At 40.3% G+C, this 15,388-nt stretch overlaps 1 protein-coding gene across 1 annotated transcript in view; it reads left to right on the plus strand.

Annotated features, from left to right (window-relative positions):
- Window positions 1-683: 683 nt before the first annotated feature.
- The window catches only part of golga2 (golgin A2), a gene marked incomplete at its 5' end in the record, with an annotated part of 30,456 nt that continues 15,751 nt past the window's right edge, over window positions 684-15,388 (plus strand). Inside the window, 13 exon segments of the mRNA XM_084047474.1 lie at window positions 684-713; window positions 716-769; window positions 2,173-2,316; window positions 5,195-5,263; window positions 7,872-7,918; window positions 8,409-8,472; window positions 8,906-8,968; window positions 11,890-11,970; window positions 12,487-12,525; window positions 13,408-13,470; window positions 13,704-13,797; window positions 14,361-14,467; window positions 15,211-15,269. Coding sequence (XP_083903600.1) covers window positions 684-713; window positions 716-769; window positions 2,173-2,316; window positions 5,195-5,263; window positions 7,872-7,918; window positions 8,409-8,472; window positions 8,906-8,968; window positions 11,890-11,970; window positions 12,487-12,525; window positions 13,408-13,470; window positions 13,704-13,797; window positions 14,361-14,467; window positions 15,211-15,269 — 914 coding nt within the window.

The following is a 15,388-nucleotide window of genomic DNA, read 5'->3' on the forward strand; positions in this document are numbered from 1 at the left end:
AATAGTTGAGATCAGCATTATAAACCCCCCATGCTTTATTTTTTTTAAAATCTCACCTTCACTATCTACTATTATTATTTGTAGCATATTTTTGCTGCTTTTATCATTGTTTATTTGCTTCTGCAATAAACAATATTATATCATGATAATTTTCCAGAGTGACCTGGTCTAGAGGCAGCATTTTACAACAATGGACAAACAATACAAAAACAATAAATACATATGTAACAAACACAAATGAATATCCAGTTAAAGTTCAAAACAGGATCAGAAACTGTGCTAAGTGCACATTTAATGAGGATCAATAGCCAGTTTAAATCAGGAACAACCTAGCACTTAGAAGTGATCTAGTATAAGCCATTTAAAAAGACATACATCATAAATGTATTTTTTAAATACATTTGTCTCTTTAAAAAAATATACTTAGAAGTGTTCTAGTATGCGCCATTTAAAAGACATACATCATAAATGTATTTTTAAAATAGATTTGTGTCTTTTAAAAAACATTACAAAATCTCGATCTTATTTTGAAGGCAACCGGAAACCTTATTTCTGCTAGCTCAAAAACCGGAAGTCCAATTTCTGCTCACGGAACGTAGCTAGTTTTGGGCTGCTGTGGGAACACCGGTATTATATATGGCGCCCCTAGTGGCAGCGACCATGTTCCAGCGCAACACAAACTGATGACGTGGTTCGGTTCGCCTACCGGACGAGCAGGAGGATGGCGGACCAGAGCAGGCAAATCAAACTCGCCGCAGCCAAGAAAAAGGTAAATTATTTGACAATAATTTCAACAATAATAACAAAACAATCACGGAAAGCATCCGACGCGCCTCTCATATGCCTGTTTGACTTGTCAGCGGTTTGTTTTCGTCCACCGAGGAGGAGGGTGACATTACACGTCCTCCGACTCGTCCCCTGTCCCTCCGGCCGACCGTCCTGCGTGTATCAAGGCGCTCGTCGGATAGGAGAGGCCGGGGCTTATTTTGGGCCTCGATTGATAGTATTGAATTGCGAGCTTATGTGGACTATTTATAGTCATTGGAGACATTTATACGTTTATTCTTTGCCTACTTGTTCCACTTCGTTCATTTACTAAGTGGTTGTGTGTGGCTTTCTATCCACATTTTCTAATTATGTAGTTGGCCGTTCCTAGTTGTTAGCGTGTTGGCTAATTGCTAACTTGATTTGGTAGCTATGCAGTTTAATTCTAATGTAGTGAAATGATACTAGACCAACGGTTGCCCAAGTAAAGCTTGTCTGTGGATCAGAATTAAATATCCAGCTTGCAGCAACTTCAACAAACAAAACCCCCAGTGAGACATTGGAACTAAGTTAACCAGATAAGATGACTAACTGTTTTGACAGCTGACACCCCCACCTCGTCACATTGTCCTTGTCTCGTGTTGTGTGCCCTGAGAAAGATTGGCCTTATCAATTGTTGTTACTGTTAGCCAGGCCAGTCGACCCGTCAGCATTTGCTGTTGCCTTTCTATTTCCGTTGATATGTGATATGTGGGTTTAACCCCAGTATTTAGACATTTCATTTTGGCATTCCTATTAACCATCTCTAGAGATGACTGAGAGCCTGTGTCCTCAGGGCCAGTGACAGCTGTCACTAGGAGGCATGACTCGGGGCATGGAGAAGTTGGACACTCAATACTACAAGTTAATTTGGTGTACATTAGTCAAGGAAATTAAACGGGTGGTCATTCATAAACACTTTAATAGTGTTACTTGGCCATAAGTTAAGTTAATTCTACACCCTTATGGAGAAGAAAACAATCAATGTAGTCACACTCATTGTACTAAAAAAATGCAGCAAGCAGTTGGTGTCTTGGTGATGAGGGTGCAGTTTTGCAGACGACATGAATGTAGTTTCTTGAATAGTCTCTGTTTCTCTCTCCCACTTACACACACACACACACACACACACACACACACACACACACACACACACACACACACACACACACACACACACACACACACACACACACAAACTCAACACAACACAACACAACACATGCACACAGTCTACACACTGAGGAGAGATCCTTGCTATTTCATCTGAGGGGGAAGCCACAACTTCTTTTTTTGTTAGCCTGACAAGCTTTGAGCAACTGAAGGACATTACTGTTCTCTCATCATCCCTTTCTCTCCTTTGCCCAGCTGAAGGAGTTTCAGCAGAAGAGCACCCCTCCCAGTGGAGGAGGAGGGGAGAAGGGGGCAGGAGGAGCAGGGGCCAAGAAGAAGAGGAAGGTGAAGGGAGGTAACCAGTCTGATGTATCGACATCGGACAGAAACTCTCCAGATGTGAGTTCATGACTTCTTTCTGTCTGTCAAGCCTAATTTGCACTTCAGCTAAAAAGTGTCATGCGACATCATCGCATGACACATTTTTGGCCAAAGCATAAATTAGCCTTCAGTCTGACAGCTGTTTGTTTGTCTGTTAAGTAGTCACCTGTCCATCTTTGTTTTTGTTTGTGTCCTGTGACTGTCTTAAGGCCAGTCCACACCAATGCAACTCCTTGCAACATGCAACTACTTGCAACCATTATCCCCAATGGCAGTTGCAAGGAGTTGCATCGGTGTGGACTGGCCTTTAGTGTGTGTAATGTATAGGCCTACTAATACAGGTTGGCAGTACAATGGAGACCTTACAGTTTTTCGCAATACAGTTGTGCAAGTAATCATAACCATATTAACTTACAAATGGTCGTGTAATTTGAAGATCATATAGAATTCTATTGTAGACATTAGGAAAACATGTTGATGAGGATTGTAAAACATGAAACAACATGGCAGCATATATTATTGATTAGTAACTAATACTTAGCTGTCCTACAGTATGCACGCTGAAACGATTCATCATTCTCATTCATTTATCAATATTTAGTTACAGGACTGGGAGACCTGTCCTTCTGTTTTATTTCTACAGAACAACTCACAAAACAGCCAAGGAGACTTCCTACAGTATTCACACTGCCTGATTGTTGGTTATACCTGTCTGGCAGGGGGCATTAAAATTCCAATGCTGTCATGTACTGCCAAAGGACATATACTTTATACATACTTTGGCAGTACATGATAGCAGACAGAAAAAGTCTTGAATGTCTTAACTGAGTCAGCACTAAGCCGACAGGCAAAATTGAAGCACTCTCCACTCAAAATTGAAGGCTTGAACATCAGAACAACTCAGGTAGCTGGCACTGTGAGCTAGCATCACAAGCAATAGTGTTCATGCTAATCCTTCTTCTGTTCAGCTCTGGATTAGAATTGATGCAGCTGATCCAAGTCTTGGGATCTGCGAGATTGTCTCCAGCTTTGTGTTTCCATATATTTTAGCACATAGCTTCCAAACAGCACTCAGAACTAATAGTGGACACATTACTGAATTGGCAGAGCTGCAGACTGTACTAAATGCTTGGGTATTTGTAGCTGATCTGACCTGTTTACACATGTGCATATATTGACAACAGTATACCTGTCTTTTAATGACTATGCTGTTAATGACTGTTTGGGTCATTTTTGTTCCAGCACCCCATAAACAAACTAACATGGCTTTTCTGACTGCATGAACAGACAAGCACACATACACACATACACCATTTAAACCTACACACATACACAATTTAAACCTGCATCTCTCAAGTGCAGCTCTGCTCTCAATACCCATAGTTTCAATATTTAAATTAATCTCAACTTTTTGTCATAGAAGGTAATGACAAAGTTGTGATTTCTACTACACTTACCCATCATAGAGGAATAGAAAATGTAGGAACATACTGTATTTGTGTTTTCCTGTAAAGTATCTTTTTCTTTTGTGTAGTATTGCATTTTCTTTTGTGTCGACCCTAAGACTTTTGTTGCCCTAGTTGTGTGTAACACTCGTCTCGTATATAAATATTTCAATCATTTATCATATCATATTTTTAATCTCTGATGTTTGCAAGGTATAAGATAAGACAATGGATTATTTTGTAGTAGTGTGCTTCTGCATTACAGGAAGTCAAACAAGTTAGACAGTAACTACAGTAGCCTATCATTTGCATCTTTGTTAAAATTTTAAAAACAATGCAGCATCATCAACATTTTTTTTGAGTTGCCCAACCTATTCAAGTATTAACCACTTTCAAACTGCCCTCGCTATTTTGGGGCAAGTCATTATAGGAGACATAAAAGCTCACAACATGTCGCAGATTCTATTAAGTAAATCGGATTCTATTCTGCAATTGTACTAGTGCTACGCTTCCTTTCAAGCCTGTTTTTCTGCCTCTGTTGAGGAATGGTGATTCTGATTTGCTCCAGGTGATTGAGGTGATCAGTCTACTCTAAGCCTTTTTTCAGTCTATGGGTCTGACTAACTGTCTAGGATAAAAATAAAAAAATCCTGGATCATAAAGAGGTTATTGAGGTGATCAACATGGCAGTGTACTGTGTAACATGGTTGTATACTGCTGCATAAACTCATATGTGCCTATTGTGTATAGATAAACTGCTGTGACTAACCTCATCATGATTGATTGATGCAGTGGATTCAGTGTCATACCACACAAGTTTGGTACCTTTTCCCCCACAGGGCACATGTGCACACGCCTTCACAGAAGTTCAGCTCTGTTTTTGTTCTCTTTAGTAATTGCTTTAGTGGCTTTACTACTACATGTCATGCAAAGACCAATGGCAACACAAGATGCTCCTCATTTGATTTGCCACTTCTGACCTTTGTCTCTAGTGTTGTCACCTTTTTGTTAGACTTCTTAAAGTAATAACTCTGCACAGAAATGATGAAATAAATTGGTGAAATTCTGCACAGGGGGGCTTTTTTTCAGCCAAAGGCACAACATAATATTGATTGAGTTGCTTAAGTTTGTAATAGGTTTTCAATAACAATTTCAGTAATTGCAAATTCTTCTATCAGTAATAATACAAAAAAGGTGTATAATTTGTATTGACCGGTTTCCAATACAGTGGAAAACAGAGCCAACCTCAAGTAAAGACTGGAATGTGAGTCACATGCCAGTCTTTAGTCTCCTCATGGTCCCACTCCCAGCACAATGGCATTCAATATTTCTCATTTCAAATCCCTTTTGTAGGATACTCTTAGCACTTACCCTTTCTATCCCTCTCTGTGTATCTCTGTTCCTTTCTGACTCACCCTCACCTTCCCATCTGTCCCTGTCCTGTCATGTAGTTTGACAGTATTCTGAAAGCACTTAGTCAGAGCAATGGAGTAGTCCTGCCTCCCTATGGCAACAGTCAGGTGAGCCTCGCTCTTTCAGTCCTTCCTGTCTGTTCCTCTTGCCCGTGTTCTTCTCCTTGCATTCCTTACTGTCACGTGCTGCTCTTTCCATAGTAGGTGATATTTTATCCAATGCAAAGCTACCCCTGCTTCTGGCCCCTTACCTCTAGTGCATTTAATCACTCTGTGTGTTTACATGCACAATAATGCCCAGATTGTACCCCAAATAAGGCAATACTAAAGTTGAAATGGTCATGTATTGTTATCTGATCTCCAAAATCAGGGTACGGTCTTAATCAGGGTAAGAAAAACCTGTTTAAGACGGCAATTTTTATGATCATGATCAATCTTTCGATTTATTTGGGCATGTAGGCTAAATGTTTTTTGGGATTTCCTTGTTTCTTAATAAGAGTCTGTTTAAATGCATGTACTGTGCTACTGCTAAGGTTGAACAGCTGCACTGTATAGAAAGTTTTTACAAGCCTTTATGGGGAATTGCTGTAATCGCACTAATGCTATGCATGTAAATGCTTATATTGAATTATTGCCATAACCTGATCATTCCCGGGTATTGGCGTGCCTGGAAATTCACCCATAGACTGATGAGTATTGGAATTGGATGGTTTGAAGTGCATAAATTGGGACACTGTGGGGTCTAGGGAGGGACAGTGGAGCAGGGATAGTCATTATTCTCTGTTCAGACCTTGTTTTGGCATGTTGTTGTTGTTGTTGTTGCCGCCAGTGTTACTGATGACCCACCAGAATCCCTGTCTAATGTCCTAGCAGTGCTGTGTGAATTGGGTCAGTTAACATGACTCGAGTTTAGTTCGGTAGGTCCGTTTGCATGGCCATGGCATCCTTTTGTGGGCAGTGAGCACCTGACATTATTTTTGCTAGATTTTAATATGCAGACATGTTTAGTTCTCAAAAGAAAACTGTTGTCATTCTGCTGCTTTTCCGTTGTTTTTACTTTTACAGTAAGTTGTGATGTGCTCAGCAGTGTTTTGTACTATGTACTTGTTTAACCACATTAACCTTGGCATCCCTATTTTGGGCATGTCATTAGAGGCAAATCTCAGTACGCATCGCAATGTGAGCTTGTAGAACGGCTATTTCTTGAAAAGCCATAGTATAAAATAGATCTTAAGTGGTTAATCCCCCACCTTTCCCGTCTTAGCCTTAACACATTAAAACCGGGAAAGCGTCTGTGATTTTAGATTTTAGGGTTGGCTATTCAAAAATAGTAGATGTACAAGCTTGTACATCTGCTTTTTTTTGAACATTTGTTGAAATGTTTTGATTTTTTTTAAATTAAGGAATAGTGTGAGAACTAAGAGATTTAAAAGGCATTTGTAGAATCGGCCTCAGGTCTTAATGGGTTAAACTAGTGTCTGTCTATGTGTGTGTGTGTGTGTGTGTGTGTTGCCTCTCAGGCCTATGCTGATATGGAGACCACCAGGGGGTCTCCGGTCCCTCAGCTGCTGGAGAATCCCATTGGAGAGCCTGGCCGTGGCTCACCTGTGTCTAACCCCACTAGCGCTATTACAGCTACTAACCCTGAGTGTGTCACTCACAACACAGACCTACAGGTGTGTCTCTCACACTTTATTCTCTCTCTTTCTTTCTCTCTCTCTCTCTCTGTCACTCTGCCCCCCCCCCTCCGTTAGTCATTCACCTTTTCTTTTATTATCATAAATCCCATTAACACCAGTGCTTAATGTGCTTTGTCTACACAGTACACTAAAGTACTTATTATCACACTACAGCTAAATACATTTTTCGCTAGTCCTCAGTGCTAAACACAGTGATGTTTACACACGGTTTGGTCGTGAAAGAGAGTGAACTGCATTCTAAAACATTAGTGAGTGAGTAGATGAAAGTTTCAGGCTGTCGATTATGTTTTTGCTGATTGTGAGTGCTGATAGGAATGATTTCTAAAGTGTGAACCACGACCACACTGATAACTAGTTGTATGGTAATGTCACAGACAGTATGACACCAGAGGTAAATGTTATGCTCACACTACACTTACACGTACAAACATAACCTATGGTCAACAACAATAACGCTTTTCAGTTGAAAATACATTACTTTTGTTATGAGACATGAATTATTAATCAGGGAGAAAAAAACATAAGGTTGCTGTCAGTTTATATGGATAAATGTTTGATGGATACACTGAGCATACAGTATATAGCAGTCAAGTCACCTGGTGAGAGCGCATACCCCATAAATAGGCTATAGTCCTTCTTACAGCTGACCCGGGTTTGAATCCGACTCGAGGCTCTTTGCTCTATCGTGCCTTTCCTGTCTCTCTCTGTCACTATAAAAAATTAAGCAGAAATGCCAAAAAAGGAAGCTTTATCTCTTTGTAAAGTTGCTGAAGTTGTCATGTTTGGTCTACCAAACGTTACTATGGTAAGGTTACAGATGTTCATGGCCATCATTAGCCTGATCATACTTTTTTCTCTTTTCTCGCTGCTCTGCTGTGTATGTACAGTACAATTTCAGTATTCACTCATGAGTAAATATATGGTTATCAATCCCAAACACTGACCGTATAAACATAGCAATGTGCACACACACAGATCAACTTCATTCCTATCTGTGTCTCTGTCTGCCTCTACAGAACTACCCTGATACCAATGGCAATGAGAGTTCCATGGAGGAAAATAGGTGCGTCAACTTCCCATACCTTTATCGCATGGTGTCCCTGACACTTGCATCTCACTATCTAATATGTACACTAAATAGTAAATTATTATACGTTATGTAGACCAACTGTCTAATATGTGCATGTAATATGAGGGTGTCATTCATCCTTGGCCTATACATGGTATATGTTCATAGAATCTGAATATTACACTTATTCTGCTGTTTGTCATTTGATGTAATGTCATGTTTTTTTAAGGTTACCATGCAACATGGTTAACCACTTAAGCCTGACTTATTCCAATGCTGATGTCAGGTTGTGAACATAGCCGATCTAAAAGGGCACAATGTCTCGCAACATGTAGTGAGCTGCTGTTTTCGCCTCAAGACACCTGCCTATGGCAGAATAAATTAAGCTTATAGGACTAGGCTGTTTTTTTATTTTATAGGGACACCACACCAGTGTTAATGTGGTGTTAATATTATATTTTCCGTGTGATTTCTTGTCTTGTAGACCCCTATCAGCTACAGAGAGCCTGCGACAGCTGTCCCAACAACTGAATGGCTTGGTGTCTGAGGTACCACATTATTATACACACCTGGTTCGACAGCACACATACACACTTGTCTCATCTCCTCCATACATAATTTACACTTTGTTGTCAGACCATGTTGCTCGCCATAAAGCGCTATTTTCTGTTATTTTCTTTGAGCGTCGTGGTCATACGACAAAGTAGAAATTGGGCTTTGATTTGCATTATGGATCAGTACTATGTTAAAGTGCATAGAAGCTCATAACATTGTCCATTCAATAGTTATTTCCTCTGAATGTCTATTGTCATCATTTGGAATACAATACTATTTTATTGTATAATTTGTTGTCATTTAAGGAATTTCCTATACTGGAATTTGGCCCTAGGATTTACTTAAGACGCTTTATAAAAGGTTTTGAAGAATGTGATTGTCTTTTGTACCGTATGTAGAAATGTATTGTTCTCTGTGTGATTTTAGTCGTCCACTGCTTATGTGAATGGGGACAGCGCTCCTTCACCTGTCCATGAGAAAGAGCTTGAGGTAAGAGATGCAACTAATGCTTTCAATCAAGAATCAGGCAAATTTGAAATGACTTGGAATTAAGAGACATTTGAGTCGAGCCAAAATCAAGCTTGTAGTGCACACCTTGATTTATTCTTTGTTGTGTGCCGATAATAGCCGATCTACAATCTCACAAAGTGTTGCTCTGCAGTGTGTTGTGAGCTTGAAGATTGCAATACGAAATATAAATCATGCTTTACCCACTGAATGACTTCGGCACTCAACCAGAACTTAAATAATGTCAAAGTGGGGGATTCTTTCTTAAATGTTCTAAATTATTTACACATTGCATAAGTATTCACTCCCTTTGCCGCAAAATCCCTAAATACACTTTAGTGAAGCATGTTACATTCAGACGTCATATAAATATTTAATGAGTCCTTCTGTATGCAATCAATTAAGTAAGTGATGTCAGTGATAAGCTTGTAGTGAAGTACCAAGACGAGTAGAAAAGAAAAACAATTACACATCCTCCAAAGAACTTTTGAATCCATTATAAGAAAAAAGGAACCAATATGGTAGAACTGCACCTCTGCCAAGGCCATCCACCATAACTGAGCGACCGGGTAAGAGGGCATTAGTCAGATGGAACCAAGAAGCCAATGGTATCTCTGAAGGCACTGGAGAGATCCACAGCTGAAATGGGAGAAATTGTCCTTGCCACAACTATTAAACGCACAATCCACAAAGCTGGGCCTCATGGAAGAGTGGTGAGAAGAAATCCACTGCTGAGGAAAAGCCACATCCAATCCCATTTGGGAGGCAGCAAACTTGTGGATAAGTGGATCTGGTCTGATGAGACCATAATTGAACTTTTTGGCCTCAATTCAATCTATCAGACCGCAATCTGATTGAAAATCTGTGGCATGTCCCGATGTACAAAGCTGATATTGACCTCAAAAGCCGCAGAATCCACGTACCGAGTACTGGCTCAGGGATTGAGTACTTATGCAACCAAGAAGTACTGCATGTTATCTTTGTTTATTATCTGTGGTACAATAAAACATATTTTTCACCTTCAATGTGTTTCTATGTTGTGAAAATCAAAAAAAAATCCAGAGTAAATCAATTTTACCTCGAGGTAGTAACACTCTAAAATATGTAAAAGTACAAGGGGGAGGGGATAACGTGAGTGCACAGCAGAATGTGTATCTCAAAAAGTCCACAAAGACCAGTCAGCAGTCAGAGCAGAGAGATGAATGAATTAGCAAAGCCGTACAGAGCAGTGTAGTCAGTCATAGCCATCCATAACCACATGAACCCTAGCGTCCCTTTTCTGGGGAGAACATTTGGCAATCTATTGATTGGCTCTTCTTGGCAAAGAGATTTGAGAAAGGGACAGGCCTAATATAGAGCCCTGGGGGACTCCGGTCAACAAAGTATACAGGGTTGAAGTGGTTAATTGGCTGAGGCAGGCACTGTGGTGGCAGGAAGAATTATACTAGTAGATGATCATTAATACAGGGACATTGGGAACTCTCCGGTGGTACCTCCAGAGTACATTTCCCCCAGCTGCATTAGCTCCCTGTTGCATCATTGTCCTTGGTGGAATAGTTCAAATGTCAATCCTCCCCCGCGCTACCACTTCCATCCAGTGCTACACTTTCATGCTCTGCCCCCATGTAGCCTCCCTTAATCAACAGTCTCCCTCCCAGTCTGTGCAAAGTTCGCCTGAGTTTTTGGTCATTTTACTCGTCCTCACAAAGTTTGGCATGGTCATTCCCCCTCTGTCCATCCATACATACCGACTCTTTTACTGTAGAAAGAGCAAGCAATTATATAGTCCAATAATATAGTTCAATAATGTGTCTCTGAGCACTGCTCTACAAGGACTATATTGAGATATAATAAACTGGTCATTTATAGTCCAAACTCACTCAAATAAAGAATGGTGAAATAAATAGTAATTTGAAATGAAATTGTTTATGGCTTTTTGATTATATTCTGTATACTGAACTTGCCCCGACCTAGTACCAACGTAAACTGGTCATTTATAGTCCAAACTCACTCAAATAAAGGATGGTGAAATAAATAGTAATTTGAAATGAAATTGTTTATGGCCTTTTGATTATATTCTGTATACTGAACTTGCCCCGACCTAGTACCAACGTGGTGAATATTAAATGGCCTAAAGTTTTAACTATGGACAGTTTAGCAGGTCTAAAGGGCCTATAGTATTAGCTTAGTTTTCTTTGTATTGAATTTTGTAGGGGTGGTACATTGTTGCCTAAAAGCACTGCTCTTGCCCTTTCCACAGTGTAATGTTATTTCATTCAGCACACTCTGACATTGTTATTTAATTAGCCCACTATTAACCAGTACTTGGATGTTCCAAGTGCAGCGGCCTTTGTGCAGTGTAGAGAAACTAGTGTAATGTGTAGGCAAACATGTTAAACAAATTCTCAAAAGTCAGCGTAGTGGACAGATTTTCTTGAAACTTGGAAGGAGTGATTAGTAGGCTGCTCCGTACAGACGATTGACTTTTATGTTGAAAAGGACAAGTTCTCAAAGAAGGTCCAGGTCAAAATTACATAATCCCTCATATACTGTAGTGCTGGTGGAGTTCTGCACTCTACTGAATGCCATCATTCTAGTCAATTATGTCTTAATGATGGCCCTGCTCCCCCTTTAGCCAGGCCAGATTAAATAACAGTTTACCTGCCAATATCATCTACTTTCTTCATGTGTTTTACCATATCATATTTATCAGCACATTTTGCACTACTTGAAAACGAAACCGGTACTATTATTTACCTTAGCGCTAATGATCTCCATTTTGATTTTTCTCTCCTCCACCCTCCTGTTTCTTTGTTTCACTTTCACCTCCTCACTTTATCTCATTCTTCTTTTTCTTTCCTTTTTTTCCTTTCTTTTCCCGGATGCATGTGTGCACGTGATAGAATCGGAACCAGGAGCTGGCTGCTGCCCTGGACTCCAGCAACATAACAAACTCTCAGCTCAATACCAAGCTATCCCAGCTGGTAAGAAGCTGTGTGTGTGTGTGTGTGTGTGTGTATCGGGGGTTTGCCATTTCTTTAGTTTATCCTTGTGACAATTATTAACCCATTACCAGCCTCAGCATTACAACCGCACTACGTACTGTACACACACATCCTGCATGTGCTCCTCATTAACATTAAATAAGCAACACTTAACTGCATGGCTATAACTTCATTTGTCATCTCATCTTTCGCTTTTGTTGATAAAACACACATTTCTCCACGCTTTTACAGTAAATGGATTCAGACCATGCTGTGAATTGTCATGAAGTCAATACTTGGTATTATGGCTTATTTAGTATTGTTTTGTTGATTTTATAGCACAACTAACTGCTAACCAAAATACTAAATGGGCTAATCATGTGCTTGGATTGCTTTGCAATGATACTGAGCTAGGCTTGAACTGGCACTGGCAATGTTGTTGGGGTTGATGAGCGAGGTCTTACTCTTGATTAGCCATAAGTTCACATTCATCTGTTTGTTCTGTTGGTTTGGCAGACTCAGCAATCTCAAGAGGTCACAGATCAGCTACACAAGGTAAACACTGTTATTATTATTAGTATTATTATTATTATTATTATTATTGTCTTGGTCTCTCTTTCTCTACCCCCCAATTCATACCACATACACACAGAAACCGCTATCACAATAAGGATAATTCCTTTTAACAGGTCGTTCATGAAAGTCCTTGCGGTCTTGTTTCCAATGAGAACCTGTGAGCAACTAGGGGTTAAGAGTCTTGCTCAGGGACAAATTTCATTTCATCGACACATATGCTGGCCTGGCCTGGAATCGAACCTGGGGCAACCAGGGCCTCTGGCTCCCTAGGCGGGCTCACTAACCACTCAGCTATGGCCGCCCCAAGACGCACATGTAGTTTATCCCTGAAATGGTCAGAAATATTGCCTGCATGGGATGAGAAGTGAATGGGAGGATCAACATCCAGGGAAATCTATTATTGGTGCACCCCCAAGACCTAGCAACATACAGTAGCATCAAACGCTCACTGTATCCAGATTCCAGTGCATCTTTCTGATTCAAGTGGACCACAACAAACTTTGCTCACAAGTATGTTAAATGTCAAATACATACAGTAAGAACATTGGCACTGGACAAAAACGGCTCCTTGCCTGCCATGTTTCTGAAAATGTCAATGACTGCATACATTAAATGGACATCTGGCCTTATCCTCTCCATATTGCCGTTGCCATGGCATGTAATGATTAAACACAAGATGAAAATATTCCTGAAAGTGGCTGCATGTGTGAATAGTAAAAATCACTAGGCGATATGGAAAGGTTATCCTACTAATATAATGGTTTGAAAGGGATTTCAGACACTCTGTTTTCTCCCCAGAACCAACTCACTATCTCGCTGCTTCCTGAATATCTTATTCTTTGTATACATTTCTCTCATCAGGAGCGAAAGGAGTTTGAGCAGAAATTTGTGAAGGAGCAAGGAGCTATGCGGGAGCAATTACAAGTAACCACTCTTTCTTAACATAAGTACATACTTATTACAAACCTTTTAAATGTTTCTGAAAATGTGCAGTGTGTTTATTACACGCTTCTATATTTTACAATTTTTTAATACATTCATCTATTCATTTAGAGTTGAATGCAAGACGTAGTATGTTAAAAGTACGGTTCAGCTGCCTGATGACTGGAATTGCCTTCACAATGACCTTGCTTTCTGTGTGAATGTCATCTTCCCAGGTTCACATACAGACCATCGGCATACTAGTATCAGAGAAAACAGAGCTGCAGACGGCACTGCAATATACGCAACATGCTGCACGCCAGAAATCAGGTGTGTGTACGTGCGTGTTGGTTTTTGTGAGTAACTCCATGTGTAGTGGTTAAAGCTGCAATCTGTAAGATTTATGCCCTGCCTTGGAGATTCACCTGGGTCTCCTGCGACAGCGGCAAAATGTCTACTGCTGAGCTAAGATGGAAAGCCTGTTTGGGCAGGGGAGTTATCACGCTTTGAACTTCATGACAGCATGTACGTTTCTCAATAGAAGAGTAGGGAATTCAGCTCCAACCACCATATTTGTGTTAGTTAAATTGTATTAACATACTGTGTGTCATACAGATTCACCAAATATTTACACAAAAAGAGTTATGGTTGCAGCTTTAAATGAGACATGCATACATGATCATAGCCATTGATCAATCTATTGATCAAATGTACAGTTGATCAAACAGCATTTTGATTCAATCGTGTGTGTGTGTGTGTGTGTGTGTGTGTGTGTGTGTGTGTGTGTGTGTGTGTGTGTGTGTGTGTGTGTGTGTGTGTGTGTGTGTGTGTGTGTGTGTGTGTGTGTGTGTGTGTGTGTGTGTGTGTGTGTGTGTGTGTGTGTGTGTGTGCAGGAGAGGCAGAGGAGCTGAACAACCGTCTGCAGAGCACCAAGCAGAGAGTTTCAGAGCTAGAGAGAACTCTGTCCTCTGTTTCCACACAACAGAAACAGCTTGACAAGGTAGGACGCATTTCATTGATCCATCTATTGCCGTGTAAACTGAAAATATTCAAACACTCACTGACATGATTACTGTAAACTTTCATCGTCACAATATTACAACCTGTCCAAAGTTCCACATGCTTGGAATTGATAGTAAGGATGTAATCGTAAGGCTGACTATTACCCTGTTTGGTCAGATGTGTCATGCCCGATTTATACATTGTGGTACGATGCTGTGTCAAAAATAGGCAATCGAGCCACTGGGTTTGTAGATCGGCCGTTTTTGGCATGTGACACCGTCGTACGACTTGGATTCAATCTGGGCTTTTGCTGTGTTCACACTAGAAGTGACAAAGCAACAGGTACAAGTCATTCGTCATGGAAGCCAGTGACACAAAGCTACAAACTGACTACAAAAAAAAAAGAAAGTTGAGCAGGCTTCAGCTTTTTGCAGTGAAGCGTCAGTCAGTCATATAATGTTTTTGTTTAACCATTTCCACTCCCCTTCTCTGTCCCTACGATTCCTACTACATAATGGAAGAAAAGCAAATAATTGCCGCCAACCAGTTCCCCTGTATTATTTAACCCTACTGGTCTCATTTCATTTACACAGTGTGGCTCGAGCAACACAACGGTGACTCAGCAGCAATACAGCTGGCAGTGCATGGACGTTTTTTTTAATAGCTTTTGTCGCCACTAGTGTTTACGCAGCATTAGGCCTCTTTGGCGTTTCTGACTGTAGTTTTCTCTGTTCTATGCAGCATAACAAAGACCTCGAAAAGGAGAGAGATGCCCTGCGGCTAGAGGTGTACAGACAGAAGTAAGCATCTTGGTAGTGGAGAAGAAGCATTATTACTATTTATGTGATATTATTAGTGTCTTCCCAGTAGCATAGAAATTATGAAATGGATGCAGAAGGTAAGAACAACACAATGAAGT

The sequence above is a fragment of the Gymnoscopelus microlampas genome, assembly GCF_963454915.1.
Source record: "Gymnoscopelus microlampas genome assembly, chromosome: 21".
NCBI lineage: Eukaryota > Metazoa > Chordata > Actinopteri > Myctophiformes > Myctophidae > Gymnoscopelus > Gymnoscopelus microlampas.